A 23,158-nucleotide genomic window follows, 5' to 3' on the forward strand; every position below is an offset into this window, starting at 1 on the left:
AGCGTTTAACAGATCAAGGTCAAGCAACATGTTTTAGTTTTGGCTTTAGTTGCTCGTCGTATATAAGTGAAACAGCTAACACTGTAACTGTAGCTGGCACAACAATAGTTTGACATTCATTTTTTATATCATTGAGAACTATCTAAGGGCATAGAAGTCTGTTTATGACTCACTTGTGTCGAAGATATTTTCTCTGAGTCAAAATGGGAGCTTTGCACCAGTCTTCTAGCTTCCTCGGCTAGCTCATCGATCGTGGTGGAGAACGCGGCCACGTCGACCTGCAGTGCTTTATGCCTGGTAAGCAGTGTCTCTGCAGACGCGCCATCCTTGCCGTAGTCTTGGCTTGCAGCTAGGCCCGCCTTATCGTTCATCCAAGAATCCGCTTCGTTGGCTTCTGATAGGTACTGTCGGGTAAAGTGAACAAAGAATTACACAATATTGATTGATCTACACCAACAAAAATAAGTACAGCTTATACAAACCTTTTGCGAAAGGAAGGAATCATGAAGCCTTTGTTTGCGTTGGGCAGCCATATCCACTAGTTCATCCCAGAGATTTTGCAGCTCTTCGCACCGCTCTTCTACCTTGTCGGTGGCACTATAGCAACTGTCAATCAAATCTTGACCAGAACTCAAGACGGTGTCAATCCTCGTTTGGTGATTGGTCAGCTCGTTCTCGAAGGCCAAGTGACGCTTTTGAAGCCGCTGCACGGAGATAAGACTAGTGCCCAGATCTCCGGAAGATGCTTGCTGCAAGTGCTCTCGCACCCAGGTCATCTCGACCTCGATATCGTAAATGAACTGGTGAAGTGCAAATGCATCCTCAAGGACGGATCGTCGCTTGTCGGTCAGGCACAATAGTGACCTATACCTGCGAATCATCCATTACAACGTTTACAACATTTCTAGAATCCAGATTAGAAGCTGACTTCGAGATCAAAACAAGCAATGCCACGACTTATAGAACTTTTAGTCAAGTACGTCATCATATACAAGCGTCCTATTCTTTTAATTTTTTCCTAAGCCTGAATATTAGATTTGAATTCCGATTATTATCTATTTATTTACTCTCATTAATTTATTCATTCGACTTCCTGAATCAAATAAGCCATTGGTTCAAAATCTCAAATAAGCCATTGGTTCAAAATTTCGAAAAACCAGGCTTCAATTACACCTTTATTTCAGTACATGTATCTGAGCAACCCATGTACCTGCTTTGCAGGTTCTCTGAGTCAGACTTGATCGTGTCACTGTTAAAATGCCCTTGCGAGACAAGCTCTTGAGCCTTGTCGGCGACATCCACTATTACAGTCGCGTGCATTTCAATGTCCGATTCAAGCAGTTGGTGCTTCTTTGTCAAGAATTTCACTCCTGCCAAGTCTCGACCGGTGTCCTCTAAGCCAAGGACGGCCTCTGTTTCGTTCATCCAAATGCAGACATCTTCCATGGCGCGGTTTAGTTGCCGTTGCCGTTCTGCTTGCTGGAGCTTGTTGCCTTTTTCTGTGGTGTCTGCCACAAGGTTAAGCCACGCCTCGTTCAGGCCTTTGAGCTTGTCTTTTACCTTCTGGGCGCCAAAATGCTTAGTTCGGATCAAATCTTTACCCGCCTGAGAAACAAAATGTCATCAAAAACTTGAAGTGAATGTAAAGTTATGTAGATGTCAAATGGGGTTGGGGTATACCCAGTGTGTCACATGAAAATGGTGCACACACAACACGCCAACCTATCCTAGCAACATGCCATTACACACAGTCTTTGATATGATGTATAAATAGTATATCCAACCACCTGGGCACAACCATTCAAACTTTGTGTATCCGATTGGATATGTAAGAGGGTTTTGACCACCCTCCAACATATCCAACCACCAGGGTACAACCATTCAAACTTTGTGTATCCGATTGGATATGTAAGAGGGTTTTGACCACCCTCCAACATATCCAACCACCAGGGTACTACCGAATCGTACTTTGTTTATCCGATCTATCCCGTCCTTGTTAGCTGTTATCTCTGCTTCAAATGCCTTGTGTCTTTGAAGATTTCCCTGTAAATTTTTGGGGTCCTTAAACGATTCATCTTCGGCGATTTGAGACTTTTCCTTAATCCAGCCACCAAACTGAAAGAAGCAAACGAAAATCATTGTGAATGAGCGAGAACAGCGTAGAAAATGAAATCTTTACAGCAACTATGAAAGATAACATCGTGGACGAGCAACAGAGGTACTCTTAGCATAACACACAACACGGATGAGTTGAGTCTGACCAATACCTCGTCTGCATCCCTGATAAAATTTTGAAGCACTTGTGAGCTTAGCAGAGCCTTCTGTCGGTCAGAGGCCTGATTCTTCACGTTATCCCGTCGATTAATCACCGATTCGGCACGAGAAGCGACCCTGCAAATCAACCAATGATACCCTCCTGCTCAGATAGACAACGCTCTTTGCGGGTTCTTCTATAAGCTCAAGGGTTGATGGATATAACAGTGAGAGCTGACTCACCAGTCTTTTGTCTATAGGTAGTTCTCCCGTGTAAATAGGTGTTTAGCCTATAAGCTTAGTGCGTGGTTCAACGATATGACCATGAGGGCTTAATCGCCAGTCTCTCGCCTATAGATTGTTCTCCCGTGTAGGTATACCTAGCCTGTAAGTTACGGTTCAAGGATATAACTACGAGGGCTGACTCACCAGTCTCTGGCCTATAGATAGCTTTCCTGTGTAAATAGGTGTTTCGCCTATAAGCTCAGTGTTTTAAGGTTATAACTACGAGGGCTCACTTACCAGTCCCTAGCCTGATGACGAGCATGAATAATCGTCTTTGCCATGTCCGCCAAGGATCGGACTTTCTCCTCTTGTGCCGTCAGCGTTTTGACAAAATCTTCGTGTTTCTTCAGCAACCATTCCACCTCATCAACAGACGACTGAAATTATCCCCAAACAAATAATTTTTATTATATCGTTCGTACAATATGATACGGGTTACCTGTGCTCGGGGATAGACCGTGAAGTGGCGTGGTGCCTGGGGCAAGCTCGCCCACAATTCGAGGTTTGGCATAATGAAATCTATTGCGAGTAGTCGATCCGCTGCCAGTTCCCACATCGACGAGGAAAGTGCGTTACCCACCCGCCCTCCCTCGAGCAAGCATAACATAACTGTCCTATCCAGTCCCCACTCTGTTTAACGCGGGCTGTGCTCCGGGTCATAGTGGAGATCCCAATACCTTATAGCAATGGACTAGGAAGGAATATTGCACTATTACCAACCACAGGAGACCTAATCAGAAACTCAAGTAAGGACACCTGGGAATAGGCTGCATATTGACAGGGGCGAATCTAAGGGGGGGGGGCAGAGGGTGCCCCGCCCCCCTTATTTTCAGACATTTGGCTTCAAAATAAGTCCGCCCCCCCTTTCTTGAAAGTTTGCTTTGGCTCCACCCTTTTTTAAACTTCTGGATCCGCCCCTGATTGAGTTTTCACAAGTACATTCAATGGACTAGTGTAGAATGTTTTGTTTGGATAGCGATAACAATAAAAGTCTGACTCTTGAATAAGAGAGGAAAGCTTCATTCACTGGGATAAGGCAAATGACATATCGTATCACGCACATCACTCCACGCTTTCACGTCCCTAATGTTTTTGTCAAGAGTTAAGACAGGCCTGTGTCTTGAAGCTGAAGGTATGTTCTTATGTTTCTGGGTTAACGTAGCATACCTACACCAAGTATACTTCGGCCTCGATACATACGACTACTGTCTGTGACTGCACTTAGTAGGGTTATGGCAGGCTTGCTCATGAAGTTTTTTATGGGTTATTGGTACTCACCCCTAGATCCTCTTTAGCCAAGAAGGTCTCTTGTGATGCTGTCACCGCATCTACGTGTTCGGCGTCTCTGATAAATGTCTGATAAGAACAACCAAATTTTTTAGAATAATCAACACAGTATCACTACAGAGTGGAGCAGCTATACACAAAACCCACGTGCACCGCCAAAAATATTTAATAGAATAACTATTTTTTATCAATCGTCACCAACACTATGCTGGCAAGTGTTTTGTTTATTTTCGGTGTCACACATGATGAGTGTCAATTGGCATTCAAGCAATCAGTAAAAGACATACTGTGTATTAATGAAAGCCCCCCCCCCCCCCCCTCCATGAGAGAGCCTTATACTCAAGCTGTAGTCTGAGTTAGCTGTAGAGCCTTATACTCAGGCTGTAGTCTAAGTTAGCTGTAGAGCCTTATACTCAGGCTGTAGTCTGAGTTAGCTGTAGAGCCTTATACTCAGGCTGTAGTCTGAGTTACCTGTAGAGCCTTATACTCAGGCTGTAGTCTAAGTTAGCTGTAGAGCCTTATACTCAGGCTGTAGTCTGAGTTACCTGTAGAGCCTTATACTCAGGCTGTAGTCTAAGTTAGCTGTAGAGCCTTATACTCAGGCTGTAGTCTGAGTTACCTGTAGAGCCTTATACTCAAGCTGTAGTCTGAGTTACCTGTAGAGCCTTATACTCAGGCTGTAGTCTAAGTTAGCTGTAGAGCCTTATACTCAAGCTGTAGTCTGAGTTACCTGTAGAGCCTTATACTCAGGCTGTAGTCTGAGTTAGCTGTAGAGCCTTATACTCAGGCTGTAGTCTAAGTTAGCTGTAGAGCCTTATACTCAAGCTGTAGTCTGAGTTACCTGTAGAGCCTTATACTCAGGCTGTAGTCTAAGTTAGCTGTAGAGCCTTATACTCAGGCTGTAGTCTGAGTTACCTGTAGAGCCTTATACTCAGGCTGTAATCTAAGTTACCTGTAGAGCCTTATACTCAGGCTGTAGTCTGAGTTAGCTGTAGAGCCTTATACTCAAGCTGTAGTCTGAGTTAACTGTAGAGCCTTATACTCACTCTGTAGTCTGAGTTAGCTGTAGATCAAGGCCTTGGTATTACGCTAAGCCATCCAACCCCCCCCCCCCCCCCGCCCCCATCCCAAGGAGGGCCTGACACTCGGGTTATAGTCGCAGCTTGTTTTGTACCTGAAGATCGAGGCCTTGATGGAGCCTGTCGTTACGCTTAGCCCAGCTAGAGGAAAGAGCAGCCTTTTCCGCCTTCAGGGCTGCCATGCTCTGCTTCACTTGAACTGCTTGGGGGCTGGTCGCTAGTAGATTTCGGCCATATTCATCAAGTTGATCAAACCTGTACAATCAGACAACAAATAAAAGGGTTTATACGGGAAGGAGTGAGACGTAGTCATCAATTTTTCTCCCTATAAGCCTTTTTTAAATAGCACTGGTGAGCTTTCAAGTCGAGACAGATGCTGAGTAGTTTTCCTATGCTATCTAGTTCCAATCGGCAATTAAAAGGCTGTCCAAGCTACGAATAAATACAAAAATAATCCCAGGGAAAAAGCTAAGAATACACCACAAAACCCTCTCTATTACCACTAATTTAACCAGTTTGGTTACTCGTTATAGTATTCCGAAGTATTTGAGTATTACTCGAGAGTATTTAGAATCTACTTGGTACTTTCTTAAGTGCCTTTTTGAAGTGCTTTAGAGAATGATTTACCGTTCGAAACGGGTTTGAATCTCATCAAACTTCTCTTCATGCTGTTGAATAAGCTCAGATGCAGAAGCAATGTCTTGGGGATCCTCGGCGGAGATAAACGATTCCTTCAACTCGGCAGACCATGACATCTGTAAGAACCACCAAATCAAACTACGAACTATGTAATACAGTGGTACCTCTTTAAGTGGTCACCATTTTTATCATCACAATTTTTACTGCTACCAAGAGGCCAGAAACACCCTATAGTGACACATTTGCCCCAAAAATGGAATTAAAATGATATGGTTGATAAAACAGAAAAGCTTTTGTTTGTAAAGCACGTTAAAAAGCAATAAAGTAACCTCTTGCTGTAAAGCATTCAGGCATTCTATTTCTTGTCTTTTTTCGTGAAATTCGTGAACCGCATACTAATTTTATTCACCAAAGTCTCTTGTATTCTCTACGGATAATATAACGTGCCACTTGGTGCACGCACGCTCACTCACCAGATCTCTCGCGTCCGCCAAGAAGCCTTGCTGGCCATACGCCTCATCAAGGAGTCCCTTTCTCTTGTTTGCCTTGCTCTACCATGGAAATACAATAACGCATAACAAATGACTTTTACACATTTACACAGAATGCCACATATATTCATTCATATAATACAAGATTCAGTCCATTTTCCATTTTTTTTTCCATCCCCGGCATTACCATACAGATTACATCCTAAAACAATTGTCTACACCTATGTAAAAAACGGTCAAATGGCAGTTCAAAGAACAAGTTCAAAGAAAGTGCTAATGAATACTAATGATTCGTAAGAAAAAAGGCGATAAAATGGCTCGATGCAAAGCCATCGCTGGCGGCACCACATTATCGTTTGATTGTTCCATAATATCCTGCATTCGGTAGCATATAATGAAACCCATTCTGCCTTTCGATAGCAGAACTGCAATTTGCCAATGGACATCTGCCTTTGCGCTGATACCTTTATGGAAAAGGTGTACATAACATGTGTATATACCTTGAGTATAGCCCAGAGACTGATGACTTCCCCTTCTTTTGCCTTAATCTGTCTTGCCTGGCGAGGATGCCTTACAACCAGCCTTGTAAAAAAACAATGTAAATACAAATTTCAGTTGGTCTTCACGCCTGACACTAACCTGTGTGATAACAAAGCAACTCTTACGATTTTGCCTGATCTTGCAATTTTGCAACTTTGTCTTCAACAGCAGCTAGATCCCTCTCGATTCCCTGTAACGACATGTACGAAAGTGTAAAATCAGGAACGGCAGGGGCTGGAGAATTGGGGAAAGAGCGGAGTGTGTACCTGGTGTCGCCGCAGCTGTGCTCGCACTGTCTCGATGTCCTTTCCAAGCTCCTCTTTACACAGCGCAGCGTCTTTTTCCTGGATCCACGAGCGCATCTCTTCACAAACGTCAAGAAACAACTCGACACTGGCGATGGGATGGCAGGTAACATGATATACAACAGTTAATAGGCTAAGATTTGTAGGCTAAGGTTAAGAACTGAGAGTCAAGAGAGTTTTATTAAAATAGGTCAGGAAAGAATAACGACTCAATAGATCCGAACAGGAATACAAGATTCACTCACACTTACTGTCATCTTAGTGTGCGAGAAATAGAAATGGACCCCATCAACAACAAGTCAGTTCACGAGGACAGACGAGATCTATACACAAAAAAGATCAAGCCCTACCCGTGTTTCTCTGCCAGATTCTCTTCCTCCTTGACTTTAAGTCGTTGCAATTTTTCCCACCTGTAAATCAATGACCGTGTGGTGAGAATGCAGGGGTTGAAAAATATAAAAAACACCTTCCTGTTTATTGATTTCTTTTCGTTTTCTTGCTTTTACGCTATTCCTTTTCTTTTGCCCTATTTCCATCTTATCATCGTTTACTACTATATTTTGGTTCTATTAACATACCGTTCATTTATTTCCTTTCTTTTTGCCTTTACAGCAGCGGAATGGGCATGACCATCTTGGATCAACTCATCTGCCAGCTGATTGATGTCAGATACACGACTGCATTTTGTCGCTATCTCAGTGGCGAAACGCTATAATTTGAAGTATAGCAAAAGAATCTTTTTTTACTTTTTATATTTTTATATATTTTGATTTTCAATACTGTAAAATTATACAAACAATACTGCTCTATTCCCCTATACAACATACTCCTCAAACTAAAACGAGAAAAAAAACTAAATTTTAATACAGAGAATACAAGAAAAAAAAAAAGACAAAAAGAGACAAAAAACAACAAAAAAAACAAACAAACAACGAAAGTCACTGTTAGAGAGAATGGACAAAGGGAAGGACAAAAAAAACTGGGTGGTTCGGTAAAGCGTTACCATAAAGCAAGATGCCGGAAAACAGGAGAAAAAGTAATATAATGGACATGGAATAAGTGCTGAATACAGGAAGAACAAAGTAACGCAGGGGGCAGTGGGGACGGTGCCGTCTTACACGCAAAAGAGCACTTTCCATCACAGGGTATCAAACTTTAAGTATCCAAAAAATGATAAATGCACACCTCCAACTTTTGTCGGACCGTCTGTATTGCATCAAGAGTGTTTTGGGATTCAATTGACTTGAACTGCCGCTCCTATAAAGCAAATCACAGCCACAGAAAAGGCTAATTACTGTGATTATAAGTATACAGTAAAAACCACAGTAATTTTACACTTCTATTAGAGCAATTTTTATTTCAATTTCCATCTGTTGAACTTGAAGAGGAGGAGAGCGTAAGGTTTAAGGAAGCTCACCTTGTTTGACATCCAAAGGTCCATGTCTTCACACTCGTGACAGAAGTGGTAGTATTTTATCGCCTTTTGTAGGCTTAATCGGCGCATCTTGAAAAAGAAGGCAAGTCTGATGAAAAAATAGATCAAGCAACCACTCCAAGTTTTAACCCTCATCATAAGGTTGATGAATTCATTATCCCCTCCCCCCTCATCATAAGGTTGATGAATTCATCAGCGCCTCCCCCTCATCATAAGGTTGTTGAATTCATTATCCCCTCCCCCCTCATCATAAGGTTGATAAATTCATTAGCCCCTCCCCCCTCATCATAAGGTTGATGAATTAACATCCCTCCCCCTCATCATAAGGTTGATGAATTCATCATCGCCTCCCCGCTCATCATAAGGTTGATAAATTCATCATCCCATTACCCCTCATCATAAGGTTGATGAATTAAGCACCCCACCCTCATCATAAGGTTGATGAATTCATCATCCCCTCCCCCCTCATCATAAGGTTGATAAATTAAGCATTTCCCCCCCTCATCATAAGGTTGATGAATTCATCATCCCCCCTCATCATAAGGTCGATGAATTAAGCACCCCCACTCATCATAAGGTTGATGGGCGGCGTTATAGGTGGTGGTTGTGGACGTTTTAGTGCTGACGATGTTGTAGGTGTTGGAAGGTGCTAAGGTGTTTCGTCAGGTGTCATGTTTTCTTACCTCAGATGTTTCAATCAGTCTATTATACGTATTAGTAATTGTAATCTGTCTCACTGCGACGTTATCCCGGTCGAAGTGTGCCGTAAAATGCCTTTGCACGCCGCGCCGTTTCTCTGTAAACATGACAAAGTCTTCTGTTATCGGTGCTTAGGCTTTGATAGTGTTATAGATATGGAAATGTTCACCTCGTCTCTTTAGTTGCGAGGATGGGCCTGACGGTTCTTTCAGTGTGACCATCTTTTTTACTTTCCTTTTCACCATCACCTTCTCTGGTACCATCGTTGTCTTCTTTGTCACTTTTTTCACTGCTTTTGGCTCAATCTCGACTACATAGTTCGCAGGCACATAGCCTGCCTCTCTCGATTTCGTACGCCTGTGGAAAAAAAAAACAAATAAAAAAACAATAAAATAATTCAGAAATATGTTTACCCAAGGTAAAAATTCCATATATTTTGAATCTATTATAATCCACCAAGTAAGGATGACCTGGTAATAATATAAGGGCACTTTTGTGGGAACAAACGGTGTCTTTCTAACAGGGTTTCACTATAAGGCAAATCATTCCATAATTGTGTACACATTTTACAAGCCTACCGACCTTACACTCCACCAGTCCTTGTTAGTCTTCGCTATCAGATAGAGAACCTGTACAACAAAGGAGTCAACAAACTATTGCACATTGAAATGTCGTTGTTTTAGAACACTATTTCATATTTTTTCTAATCCCTTCTCTCAAGTACACGTATCCAAATACACACCTCTTCCTTGTGTACAGCAAGCCCTTGTCTCGAGTTCCCAAATCTATAATACACACCTCTCCCTCGCCAACAACAACCTCTTGTCTTGAGTTCCCAAATGTATAATACACACCTCTCCCTCGCCGACAACAACCTCTTGTCTCGAGTTCCCAAATCTATAATACACACCTCTCCCTAGCCGACAACAACCCCTTGTCTTGAGTTCCCATATTTATAGTACACACCTCTCCCTCGCCGACAACAACCTCTTGTCTTGAGTTCCCATATGTATAATACACACCTCTTCCTCGCCGACAACAACCCCTTGTCTCGAGTTCCCCTATGTATAATACACACCTCTCCCTCGCCGACAACAACCTCTTGTCTCGAGTTCCCATATTTATAGTACACACCTCTCCCTCGCCGACAACAACCTCTTGTCTCGAGTTCCCATATGTATAATACACACCTCTCCCTCGCCGACAACAACCTCTTGTCTCGAGTTCCCATATGTATAATACACACATCTCCCTCGCCGACAACAATCCCTTGTCTCAAGTTCCCATATGTATGATACACACCTCTCCCTCGCCGACAACAACCCCTTGTCTCGAGTTCCCATATGTATAATACACACCTCTCCCTTGTCGACGGCAAGTCCTTGTCCAGAGTACATGTATCTCGCCTGGACCTGGGGTACACTGACCATCTGTACGACATCCTGAGTCACCTCTCTCTCTATAACTTCCTCAACCTCTTCATCAGTCTCGACTTCAACTTCTTCCAAACATGTCTTCGGGGCCAATGTCTGGGGATTAACAAAGAATGAAACACAAATCACATATAGATTTTCGTCTTGAGTTTGTTAGTAGGAATACAAAAATTGTTCATTTATTATCGTTTACCGGAATACAACAATTGCTGGCTATTTCATTTCTTTACCAGAATACAACAATATTTCGCTTGCTATTTGTGATATCGGAATACAACAATTGTTTGTTTTTTATTTGTTTACCGGAATACAAAACATGCTCGTTATTTTATTTGTTTACCAAGAATACAATAATTTTTCGCTTCCTATTTGTTATATCCGAATTCAACACTTCTCAGTTTCTTACTTGATTTTCGTTTATTTGCTTACCGGAAAACGAAGCTTGTCTTTTCTCTGTGGAATGTTTTAATTTATTAATTTTTTACGTGAATCACTCAGCATAAATTCGCTCGAAAACATATTATTCCACAGTTCCGAGATTTAACTCAATCGCTTACATTTATCATTTTTTAGTTCTAAAGTATGGATTTGAAATTTAACAAATTTTTCAAACTCAAACAAAAAGCAAATACACAAACAAGCTAAAAATAAACTGATATACAATGAGCAGGGACAAATGGTTTCATTGAGTAATAAAAACATTACAGTGTATTAGTACTAAAAAACTAAATAGTACTTCACGGTTTTTTAAAATCCACTCTAAGTGACTATAGTAACTAAGTAAATATAGTTATTTTATTCTTGTTAAAGAAATAATATGTTTATTTAAATGTATTGTTTTTTACCCGAATACAAGACTTGTTCATTTTTTTATTTGTTAACCCGAATACAACACTTGTTTGCTTTTTATTTGTTTTTCAAATTTATTTACCTAAATACAACAATTGTTTACTTTTCTTTTTAATTTGCTTACAGGAACACAACATCTGTCAGGAAAATCTTGTTTGTAGATATAAAGTAAAACGAGACAATACTCTTTGTAGATATATAGGAAAACGAGACAATATTCTTTGTAGATGCATAGCAAAACGAGACATAATTATTTGCAGATATACTGGAAAACGAGACAATATTCTTTGTAGATATAAAGGAAAACGAGACAATATTTTTTGTAGATATATAGGAAAACGAGACAATATTTTTTGTAGATATATAGGAAAACGAGACAATATTCCTTGTAGATATACAGGAAAACAAGACAATATTCTTTGTATATATATAGGAAAACGAGACAATATTCTTTGTAGATAAGTAGATATAAAGGAAAACGATACAATATTCTTTGTATATATATATATATAGGAAACAATAGAAAGGGAAATAAAATTTCCAAAGTACCGATTTTTTTTAAAAATTTACCAAATGAATCGATTCTAAACAAGCCAACATTTAGTTAATATCACTCAAACAAACAAGCAAACAGACAAACAAGCTTAACATTAACAATAAACAATGACACACAGTCAGAAGTTATTAACGTCAAACTGATTAATCAAGTAATTAAAACATATTTGGTAAATAATAAACAAGTAAGTAGTAATGATTAACGTCATAATTGGTATATTATTACCATGAGCATAACCTGCTTGTTATTTCATTCTACCCGTGTCAGCGCTTAGTTCACAGCACGTATGGAGCGTTTTAGGAGAAACATTAAGATCCCCAAACTTACGGTGCACCGACTTGTGGAGACCGTTTATGATGAGCAAGGCAGCAAGATAACAAGACTTTACAACCCTGAGAGCCTGCCTTCGCCGAGAGCAGTCAAGGTACGGTCAAGAGTTTGTCCTGGGTTAAGACGCTCTCTTTCCTATATGATCAACCTAGAGGAGCACAAAAACGTAGTATTGTTTGAGATCGAGTACCCCCCCTCCGGAGTAGCGATATACATGAGGTCCTTGTGGGAGGCTAGTCAACAGGAAAAAAAAACTTGGTGGAGAAGACTGGCATTTTCGTTCGAAGAAGAGGAAATCCGAGAACTAATGGAGTTCGACATGAAGCAGATACCCCCGATGAAAGATCTCGTCTATGAACCACGCGAAGAAAATTTTCCACTGAACAGCAATCCGGCTTTGCTAAAAGTCTCCTGGACGGTTGGTATTGATAACTGGGTCACCGCCAGCGAGGGTGAAGACAACGGGGACGAGAAAGAAAACACGAGAGAACAGCAAAGGATATCTCTCAAGGAGAGGGAGAACCGTTTCCGCAGGGAAGACTTGATGCAAGCCGCAATCTGTCCGATGATGCATGGCGCGGGCACAGGTCAGGACGAAATGTGGAGAATGGATATCTCTGCGACCGCGGGACCTCTTGGTATTCGGCAGATCATCCACATGAGAGCGGAGCACAAGAAAGAAGACTAAGTGGAAAGCCATCTGAGAAGTGCTGAAGTTCAGGGAAAAATGAGTGACCAAGAAGCGAGCCAGAGTTTGACACAGATTTAAATTTTTTTCCCCGGGGAAAAAACAAGTTTAGCCGAAGACGTGAAAAATAGATTTGAGCATTGCTGATCAACAAGCGAGCCAGCGATTGAAAAAAATGTCAAAACGTTCCCGGGGAACAAAAAATATATAGCTCAACATGTGAATAACAGATTTGAACAAGAGATTTGAAAACGACACTAGGTAGCAAATGGTTTTGGCGATCTTGCGTAGACAACATTATTTTTTTTTGCGAGCAAAAGCACCATTTATCAGTTTCGTTATGTTAGATTTGTTGTAAAAAAATCTTTCTAGCAGAAGCAACATTTGTCAGTTTCGTTGGATAAGATTTGTTGTATCATTTTTTCTATTTTTACTCAGTACATCAGCAACATTTTTCGTCGATCTTCTAAGGATTTGAAAATAATTCATTTTGAAACTTTGAATTAAATCTAGCAATAGACTTAATTAGAGTTTTCAATAAAGTTGGTTTATCATCATACGTTATCATAATTCTTCCCCCCACACACACACACACTAATGCATTTTACCTAAGCATTTTACATATTTTACCTAAGCATTATTTATTTATTTATTTTTATTTATTTATTTATTTATTTATTTATTTATTTATTTATTTATTTATTTATTTATTTATTTATTTATTTATTTATTTATTTATAAATAAAAAAGTACAAAAGTAAACTTTTGCTGTTTAAAAATTTAGCAATAACTTAGCGCTAAAGCGGTATGGAAACGTTCCAGAAATGTATATTTTAGGTCCTTGTGTATTGCATAGAAATTTGCAAGAGCCTATGAAGTACCCCCCTTGACCGTTTTTAGTATCTGTTTAGTATCTGTTTAGTATCTGATGAGTATCTGAGGGATTAATATAGGATCACCGCGGTCATTTTTAGCATTTACAGTTTTATGTGCGCTTTTTTCCCCAAAATTTGATAGCATTGCCAATTTTACGTACCCTCTTTTTTTGTTAGCACTGTCAGTTTTATGTGCCGTCAAAGCGAATTCGTGTCAACAAAAAGCTTATTACCAAATTACGCTGGATTACCATACTCAAAAAGAAAAATTCAAGACATACATTTTCTAGATTAGCTAACCTTTAGTGATACAAAATGCGGTACCTGTTGGGATGTGTTCTTGATGGCCTCCCCCATTAGTTTACTCTGTTCCTTTAGCTGGGCGATGTCATCAGCGAAGGCTTTGATCTCGTCCTCGATATGGCTGTGACGCTGTAGAAGTGACTGGAAATGACAACGATGGTGCTTTTAAAACCAATGCGAACAGCGCCAGCATTGTACACTCAGCACCACTGAGGGTTTGTAGACCAGGATGTATGGTCCTGCAAGCTATTTCGACAACTTTTCTCTTGATTCAAGCCTCGTGAGCTCAAGCCTCGTGAGCTCGATTAAATATACACAATCACACAGGCATCACGTGAGCTCCATCAATTACAATGCTACCATGTTGAAGTATGTTTCATATTAGACGGTAAAATTTCTAAGGATAGAGAAAACGGCTTGAAGAATTTATTCTCACAGAATGAACTTTTTTTTTAAATTCTCTTTGAAAACGCAAAAGTGTTAAAAGAATTAAAAGGAAAACATTGCCTTTATCAATGACCTAAGATTGAAACTACATTTCAGAGAAGGTATGAATCAACACAAGGTTGAAAAGGTAAGTTAAACGCCTCTGTAAAACAGAGTGGTTGCGCTGACATTTCGAGCGTTAGCCCTTCGTCGGAGCAAAGGGCTCCGACGAAGGGCTCAACCGAAGGAGCCCGACGAAGGGCTAACGCTTGAAACGTCAGCGCAACCACTCTGTTTCACAGAGGCGTTTAACATAACTTTTCAACCTTGTGTTGATTCATACCTTGTCTACACCACGCCTACGCAGACCATCTAGTTTTTCTACAGCTTGCATGTAGTCTTTCTAGTTATACCGCATTACTACATTTCAGAAAGTTCTTCTGTTTGCTGAGACATGAAGTATCTATGTAACGAAGATTGGGTGTACCGTCATACGACTTTGAGATCCGTGTTCTTTGGAACAAAACAAGCAATCAAAATTCGCAGACACGGTTTTGGGGCCAGTCAAGTGGTGATGGTTCTTCTATGGTTAAGCGGGCTTCACGTGGTAACACTGTGGCATCGCGCAGAATGTGCGGCCATTTACTGTGTCACGTGACGCGGCTCAGCGCGCCTTATTCGAATCTGATGCCTGATTGAACAGGCGAAATACAAAGACAACCGGCAAAAAGCGCAAAACGTCCTATATAGAACTAAATTTCTTCTGTATTAGGGCCGTTATAACGTAACACTAAACCCCGCAAATATTAGATGAAGGATTAATGAACGATTTGCGCCCGTTAGTAGCCGGTTTCAAGAAATCGTTCTGTGGTGGAAAAGGACCAAGTTACAGTACGGTACTGTAACTCGCGATATACACTGATACTTTTCGACGTGCTTGTCATAGCATAACATAACCCTAAATCTCTAGAAATTCTCTAAATTCCTAGATGTTTAAGGTAGCTTCTAAAGCTGACGGCTTGAGGCCATGCTTAAATAATACAATAGTGGGGTTGGGGGGGGGGGGGGGGGAGTTTACCACAGCACTCTGCTCGTCTCGGCCGTAATCTTCGCTGCATACAACAAACATCTTTTCTTTCATCCACGACTCAGCATCATTAGCGTCAGAGTAATACTGAAAAAAAAGAAATTTTGACTCTTTGATTTTCCTTTCACTACTGAAAAAAATTAAGAGCAAGTTAAATTTCTCACTTGCATCTTTAATCTTCCTTTCACTATACTTTTCTGACTCAAGCTTGGTTCTCAATAGAACGAATAGAACGAACGTGCAACATATGTGATATTTGGTTTTACATTGGAAAGAAAGCCGAAGCGCAGTAGAAAAACGTAGAAAAAACAGACCTCGCAAGAACTGAAAAAATCCCAAGAGCCAGCTTTCGATGCCTTTGGCAGCTATTGCATAATATGGGTGGAAGGATCCAGCTTATCTTTCGTTAAGAGTTACCTGTAAAGACTGGGCAGCGTCCTTTAGCCTCTCCCGTCTAGTGCCCGCCAGCTCTTTTAATTTGATCCAGTTTGCTTGAAGTTGTTTTATCTTTGCTTTGATTTCTTTTGCGCCGAAGTGACCTTTGTCGATAAGCGCCTGGCCTTTAGCGATTATCCCTTCACAATGACTGAAGCGTCCGTTGATTTCCGCCTCGAGAGCCTAGTTTGCGTAAATAAAACAATGAAACGCAACTCATAGCAACGATCACTTCTGGTTGAAATGTCAAGGCGTGAATGTCGTTAGTATTTCCAAGTGCTTATAGGCAAGTACCACAGGCATAAATGTTGTAAGTTTTCTCCTATTGATTATTGCCACACACTTATACGGGTATAGGCACTTTCAAGACCAGTAACTGACATATTTTCTTTTTTGACATCCCCTAAAACATATTATCTCACAAATCTAAGCTGCGACGTAGACACATTTCTCGGGACAGTAAAGAATTGTTCGCGTCAGCGGCTTCAAAATGTGTTACTCGCTGCATGATTTGGGGGGATTTTCTAAAATATCCCCGTTTTGACGGGCCTTTAGGTGTTTACCTCGTGCCTTTGCTGTAACCTGGTAAGACTTGCCAAGTCACGGCCGACTTCTTTGGATGCGGCAAGCTTATCTGTCTCTTTAATAAAAATGTCCTCTTCTTCTACATCTTCAAAAAACGTGTACAGCTCGAGTGAGTCCTCCAGCCTCGCTCTCCGCTCTTTTCCGAGTTGAACAAGGGCCTGCGATGTAAAAAAAAAAATGGTTAGAGATAAAGGAGAATGCCTGTTTTAGAGAGTTTCGTTATGATCATGGAAAGGATATGTAACATAAGTTGCCTTTATTCCATGTGCTGCACTCGATGTTCTGTACGTTTGAATCACCGTATGGAAACAATGGCAGGAGTCGTTTGCTTACTTAAGCAATCTTGTGTGATATGCATGTGGTACGTGTGACATGGGCGATGGCCAACATGTGTTTATGGACAATAGGGGACTTGCGCTAAGAGATCACGTGACCTTTCTTGGCGGCAAATTCAAACCAAAATAATCACAGTGATGACTGCGACCGTCACACCAGAGAACCACGAAAAAAATAAAATCTTTAAATAAAACTAAACCCATTTTAAAAGTAAATTCTGGCTTTTTTCGTGAGCACTGAATAAGTTGCTGTTATTTTCCCGGCTAAAAGCATGAGCACGCCCCCAAACAGTCACGTGATCACTAGGTCCCCTTAACTACATTAAGTCTTGTTGAACAAGCCAAATTTGAAGCGAGACAAAGTTAAAAAGTCTTAGCCTAAAGCTTACAAAGGTCACTTGCGTAACACTCTACGAAAGCTCAAGACTTGCGTGCGGGCAAAAATGGCGTACTTAGTAAGACTATGAAAAACTGAAAACTTACACGTACGCCTTCTGGGACAAACCGACTAAGGCCCATTTATTTTTTTCTAACTCTTACGATCTGGAAAGCTTGTTCTACATACCTGGTTTGTTTAGGTAACAGACATGGAAAGCTTATGCACTTTAAGAAAATCTGTTTGATAAATCTAGAGATCTTGTGTGACAAACCTTAAAGATTGCGTGACATACCTGGAAGGCTTGGGTAAGTAGCCTCTGTCTTTGTTTTATGACCTCAGTCTCAGGATGCTTAGCAGCGACGAAGCTTTGCGCCTGTGTATTTATGGCAAGCGTCCGTTCATGCTGGGACTGGATTTGAGACTCCACTAAACTGTGCTTATCCAGCATGTTCTGTACATCTAGAAGATGACGCCCATAATCTTCAGATCTTAGACCAGCCTTAAAGTAAAATTGTATATGTTCACCACTGTGATGCGACAAAGGGAGTAGAGGAGGCGCCCTTACGAAATCATGCCTCGAGTTCCAGTGAACGTATCGAATCCCTGTCGCTTGTTAGTCTGTTTGTCTGACTACCAAATCTGTCTGTCCGTCTCTATCTGTCAATCAATCTGACAGTATGTCTTTACCTCGATGTCCAACATATCAGCATGAGCGCTGTCCATATCACGAAACACGCCCACAAGCTGAGTAAAGCCAGTCAAAGTGTTACGCCGTGCCTCCAGCTTTTTGACTAACTTGTCCCACTTCACCATGATCACGTCTTCTCTACAAATGCAAAGAAAAGTAGATAGAACACCTAATGTTAAAAGGCTCTACTGTATTAGGGGAACTACTGTTGTTTTGAAGTGTTTAAAACTGTCAACTTCCACCCCTAAACTAAGTTTGCTTCACGGAAGAACACAGCTGTAGGTGTAGTGGCGGTTTGGAATTAACGGGCCATAAAATCGAAAATTAAGAAATTAATTTGGAACTTCAAGTCGTGATAACTTTCGGAGAATTCACAATAAATAAGATAAAAGTTTTAAAGAGCTTTTTGCTTGAGTGATATAAAAAACACAGAATATATATTTGTAATGTTTGGAAATCTTTGGAACCTCAACGTCACCACGGCACATTTTCGAACATTGCCAAAAGTTTTCGGCGCTTCCCAACGATTTCAGGGTTTCATCGGAAAGTCTCGACATTACTTACGTAATCACAATTACATCTCCTTAATGTTGTCAGTGTATTACAAACCTTTTCCTGATAACATCTGCTTTGTAATAGTCTTCGTCTATAAGCTCTTGGGCTAAGTTAAACACCATCTGAAATCTTTCTTCCTAAAACAAGAAAATACAATTAATTTTACAAAGGAAAAGCAAGATCTAGAGGGAACGATTTCCTTATTTCCTGTGTAAATGCAATGCTATCTGATCAAATAGCTCTAAAAGTAACTTGAATTTCAACATGAACTTTGAATGGCTAAATTTGTTGTGAATATCGTACCTCATTCCCGGTGAAATTGATCAATGAAAATTAATCATGGGAAATATATCAATAAATCCATACCAATCAATGCAAATTGCTAAGTTACTATTGACTTACTGGTCAGACCGATGGCAAATAAATGACTTATCAAAAGTCACACAGCTTAACTAAGGTGTGCCTTAGTTGTCTTGATAACAAACGTGCAGACTTACCCTTGCTTTAACGTCAGTGCTGATGGCCTCGTGGCGCTTCAGAGCAGCCTCAACGGTGGCAGCATCTTGCCCAAGTAACTCGTCATCAATTACTTGCACCATATCATCCAGCCATGACTCGCGCAGGTCGGCCTATCAAGACGAAACCAAAACCACTTGAAAACCTACAAACCTTTGACCATCAACAAAAAATCACAACCACCATGATGGTTTAGCTCCTACAGGCCTGTTACCCCTTCCCCCACAAGATTTTGTTCCTAAAATTATAATAAAATAACCAGCAGGGGCGTGGCTTCTCCCTTGATCAACACTATTTTTGTTACTTACATACTTACGTTCTCTTCGATTTGACATGCATACTTTTGAGGTAAGTTTTTAATAAGGGAAAACTTACTTTCTTACGGTATTATCCTGGGTTGTTTTTATCATGACCAAATATCAGGTAAAAATAGAAAGCAAATCAAAGAATAGAGCAAAAAGAGGATCAATTTTTGGAAGGGTATTTTGCCAAACAGGAAGGCTGATCTACAATGCTGGACAAAACTATTGTCGCCTTTTTTGATTTTTCACTGCATAGGGGGTTCAATGTTACCCACTGCTCCTGTGCCTTATCCCTCTCCCCCCAAGTACAATGTTGTTTAATTCGGGCTGTCTTTCTCAGAATTTAAGCACAGTTACAACCAACATTGAAAGGGGGGAAGGGGGGTTTCATGACATTGTCTTGGGAAGAAAGCTAGTTGGCTTACGATAGATATCGAGAAATCCGCCTTTTTTAAGGACGCGACAACTAGTTTTGTCCAGCATTGTAGGTTAAGTGCAAGCTGAAATTTGTGAACTACAAGTCACAAAATTTGAGAGTGGAGAGCTGAGATTTCTCACAGTTTAGAAATCTCCTAGGAATTATCTACTGCCTTGCTGCATACAGTACCTTTCTCTGGAACTTTTCTGCCATCTTTTCAAGCATCTGCTGTCTGTAATACAAAATGGGCGTTAGAACATATTCTTAAACCTAATCCCCTGCAATAGCTCAGGGGGTGTAGGTGTGGCTACAACTCAAAGGAAACCCCGTTTTAAATTCATTTAGAAACAGCTTGTTTTTTAGATATGTAAAAATCTTGTGGTCCTGTCTCACTGTATCTGTCTTGCAGATACATGGCATCACTATCAATCTGTGAACTCATGCAACATAAATTGTAGACGTCATTGTGAAATCTGTATCTTTTACACACAAATTTCATACTAGTAGAATTTTGAACAACAGCTTGTTTTTTAGATATGTAAAAATCTTGTGGTCCTGTCTCACTGTATCTGTCTTGCAGATACATGGCATCACTATCAATCTATGAACTCATGCAACATAAATTGTAGATGTCATTGTGAAATATGTATCTTTTACACACAAATTTCGTACTAGTGGAATTATGAACAACATTATTCCAGTAACGGCCAGTCTTGAAACAACTTGAAATAACTTTGTCACTTAAAGATTCCAATAACTTATGTTCATATCACTAGTGTATATAATATGTAACCCTACCAACCATTGTAATTTAGCTACAATATGGGCAAAAAAATAATCAACCAATGTCTTTTTTAACCTGATAAGTTCATTTCTAAGTGCTTGAGCTCTCTCATGTTCTGCACTCTCCATTACTTGCCAGGCTCTGTTGATATCTTTTACCAGTTTTCCTTCGGGTGGTGCAAAGGGTCTTTGGTTATTTGCCTTTCTTTTTGTTTGAAGGTTGAAGAGATGAGCTTCAATGTTCACACGCTCAGTATATCTGAATTGGCAAGATATTGTTTGTGTTAACTGGATATACTGATAGAAAACATTGTTTTCTATATCTGATTCCCAAGAATGAACTGGGTGCTGGTTGCTGTGTTATCACAAATGTAATCTGTTGTGTTTGTAGTGTGAAATAGGCTTATTTGAAACGTCCCACCCCTCCCCTGCCAGAACAATTTGTTTTTGCCACCTCTGCAACTAAAGTAGTTCTATATAGCATAGTAGGAAGAGGTTTTTTTTTCTCTCTGTATGTATATACTTTGCTACAGTATGCAGAATATAGACCTTACTTTGGTGGTTTTTCTACAGTTCTGAAGTGCTTGAAAGCCCCAAGCTCCCTCTGGACTGCAAAGATGTTCTTCTCAAATGGTCTTGCTAGTTCAGTTATTTTGCTGCTTATCCAATGCAGGAGATCAGACACCATAGATTCATAGGATTTCTCCATTTTCTCAATCTCCATAATAACACCAATAATCTGAATATAGGACCAATAACATGAACGTTAGTATTGATTACTTCACTGGCAGATAAAAAGGAACAATTAAGGCAAAAGAATAAAAATTGCTACTATTACTTACAGGCATTACAGATACACATTTGGCTTACAGCTGTATTTCCAGTTTTGTGCTCACCAAGAATAAAAGATCTATGTCTTATTTTGGGATATATATACTGTAGCAGTCAAAACTTTGGGAAAATGGTAAATTAATCAATACAAGGTGGAGATTGTATGTTTACGGCTTTGTGAAAACCAAGTAGATGATGATGATAGGCTAGCAAAAACGCAAAACTTTGGAAAAGTTTGTGATTGTTTGGCCTTGAGTTTGAGGGAAGATGAACAGGTTTGAAACTACAAGGTTGGCTTTAATAGAACAGGAGTAGAGTGAAATACACTTTAAATGTAGTAGTGACAGGGCAGCAGGACAACAATAACAACAAGCCCACCTTTGCTATTCTCCGCCCCCCAGTCTCTTCGGACTTTAGCTTGGCAAAGTACTGGTAATACGCAGCCACATACGTCATGACCGATCGGTCATCTGGACGAGGGCAATCTACATCTGGATAAAGCAAACAATACTATCAAATTATTATCCACAGCATGCATGATATAACTGATGTAATAAGGAAACTACTGTACTGTGCAACTCGATTTTAAGAAAAAATGGAATGTTATTGGAAGTATATATACCTTCAGCATCCAGAAGCCTTGTGATTCCAAGTTTCTCTTCAGCCACAGTAAATGCATTGTTGAGGTTTGCTTCATGCTGACTTGGCCTCAGGGTAGCATAATCTATAAGGTCTGGCCTAGGAAATGATTATACCCCAAAACAAACCATGTTAATGCAGGTTAAAAAGTTTTATCATCTGCTGTCTAAACATCAAATATTATTAATAGAAACCCTTGGAGAACATGGAATTTTCTAGGAATTTAACTTGTTAGAAAGAAGAAAAAATGTTATGTATGGTTCCAAAAGTAGAAGTGATTCTTTTTGCTTGCTCAGGGCAAACTCATTCATATAAAAAAACATCTGCCACGATAGAACTACTAGGCATAGTACCCTCAGAAATATTTGGGGCGACCAGAAATATTGGGTGTGGGGCACCTTATTGTCTTACACAGGTCTTTATCAAACGTTTTATTTTTATGTATCAGTTTCTATTCTTTTACTTTTTTTCGGCTTTTCTTTTCTTTTTAAAGCGCATTTCATCATCTTGTCATGAGATTATAATCACCAGTTTAGAGGATAAAAAGGGCAGGTTATATTTTTAAGGTAAATGTTTTCCGGGTACGCCCGCGAGTCTATCTTGTCTGTGTGCACAATCCACATGAAATCCCATATTGCAATAACTCATTAATTGGGCATGCGCATGAATGGGTTTAAAAAGGACATTCAATGTCATTATTAATGTGGAGATCATGTAATAGGGGCGGTATAAATAAAAAGAAAAACTCTACCTGTGTTTATGTAACAGTGCATTAAATGCCAGTCCATTGCGCCAACTAGTCGAAAAGTTCTGAATGTCAACATCTGGGTAGCTGTAAAACAAAAAAATTGAAAGTTTAGGACTTGAAATGACTGGCAGTAATAAAAGGCTAATGCATATATCTACCCTCTTGTCATCCTTTGGCACCACAGCAAAAGAGCTTCCTTGGCTGATTTCCTCTCTTTTGACATATCATCCTTGCAAAAATAGTAAAAGAAAACTCTAAGTAGCCATGCTGCTCATATAAAAAAAATGTGTAATGGGCTTCTAGGGGTTTAGACTAGAATGAAATTGAAAATGACACATTATAAGTACAAACTAAAAACATAAGAACATCAATGTTTCATCTGTT

The 23,158-nt window shown here is 40.0% G+C and overlaps 1 protein-coding gene across 1 annotated transcript in view; it reads right to left on the reverse strand.

The window, feature by feature from the left end:
* LOC5521740 (spectrin beta chain, non-erythrocytic 1) overlaps positions 1-23,158 on the reverse strand; it is a 45,523-nt gene that overhangs the window by 19,139 nt on the left and 3,226 nt on the right. The window contains exons 5-40 of the mRNA XM_048723642.1: positions 22,933-23,003; positions 22,778-22,858; positions 22,010-22,125; positions 21,766-21,878; positions 21,111-21,295; positions 20,633-20,815; positions 19,963-20,005; positions 19,035-19,166; positions 18,592-18,674; positions 17,982-18,120; positions 17,587-17,793; positions 16,559-16,738; positions 15,978-16,178; positions 15,552-15,647; positions 14,069-14,188; positions 10,372-10,542; positions 9,596-9,642; positions 9,183-9,370; positions 8,998-9,110; positions 8,297-8,383; positions 8,065-8,136; positions 7,458-7,588; positions 7,230-7,289; positions 6,841-6,967; positions 6,700-6,764; positions 6,535-6,616; positions 6,017-6,094; positions 5,532-5,659; positions 5,000-5,159; positions 3,817-3,894; positions 2,776-2,915; positions 2,268-2,391; positions 1,969-2,115; positions 1,211-1,605; positions 483-870; positions 174-404 (exon numbers count right to left, since the gene is read on the reverse strand). Coding sequence (XP_048579599.1) covers positions 174-404; positions 483-870; positions 1,211-1,605; positions 1,969-2,115; positions 2,268-2,391; positions 2,776-2,915; positions 3,817-3,894; positions 5,000-5,159; positions 5,532-5,659; positions 6,017-6,094; positions 6,535-6,616; positions 6,700-6,764; positions 6,841-6,967; positions 7,230-7,289; positions 7,458-7,588; positions 8,065-8,136; positions 8,297-8,383; positions 8,998-9,110; positions 9,183-9,370; positions 9,596-9,642; positions 10,372-10,542; positions 14,069-14,188; positions 15,552-15,647; positions 15,978-16,178; positions 16,559-16,738; positions 17,587-17,793; positions 17,982-18,120; positions 18,592-18,674; positions 19,035-19,166; positions 19,963-20,005; positions 20,633-20,815; positions 21,111-21,295; positions 21,766-21,878; positions 22,010-22,125; positions 22,778-22,858; positions 22,933-23,003 — 4,962 coding nt within the window. The remainder of the gene's footprint in view (positions 1-173; positions 405-482; positions 871-1,210; positions 1,606-1,968; positions 2,116-2,267; positions 2,392-2,775; positions 2,916-3,816; positions 3,895-4,999; positions 5,160-5,531; positions 5,660-6,016; positions 6,095-6,534; positions 6,617-6,699; positions 6,765-6,840; positions 6,968-7,229; positions 7,290-7,457; positions 7,589-8,064; positions 8,137-8,296; positions 8,384-8,997; positions 9,111-9,182; positions 9,371-9,595; positions 9,643-10,371; positions 10,543-14,068; positions 14,189-15,551; positions 15,648-15,977; positions 16,179-16,558; positions 16,739-17,586; positions 17,794-17,981; positions 18,121-18,591; positions 18,675-19,034; positions 19,167-19,962; positions 20,006-20,632; positions 20,816-21,110; positions 21,296-21,765; positions 21,879-22,009; positions 22,126-22,777; positions 22,859-22,932; positions 23,004-23,158) is intronic.

This window comes from Nematostella vectensis, chromosome 2, assembly GCF_932526225.1.
Source record: "Nematostella vectensis chromosome 2, jaNemVect1.1, whole genome shotgun sequence".
Classification (NCBI taxonomy): Eukaryota; Metazoa; Cnidaria; class Anthozoa; order Actiniaria; family Edwardsiidae; genus Nematostella; species Nematostella vectensis.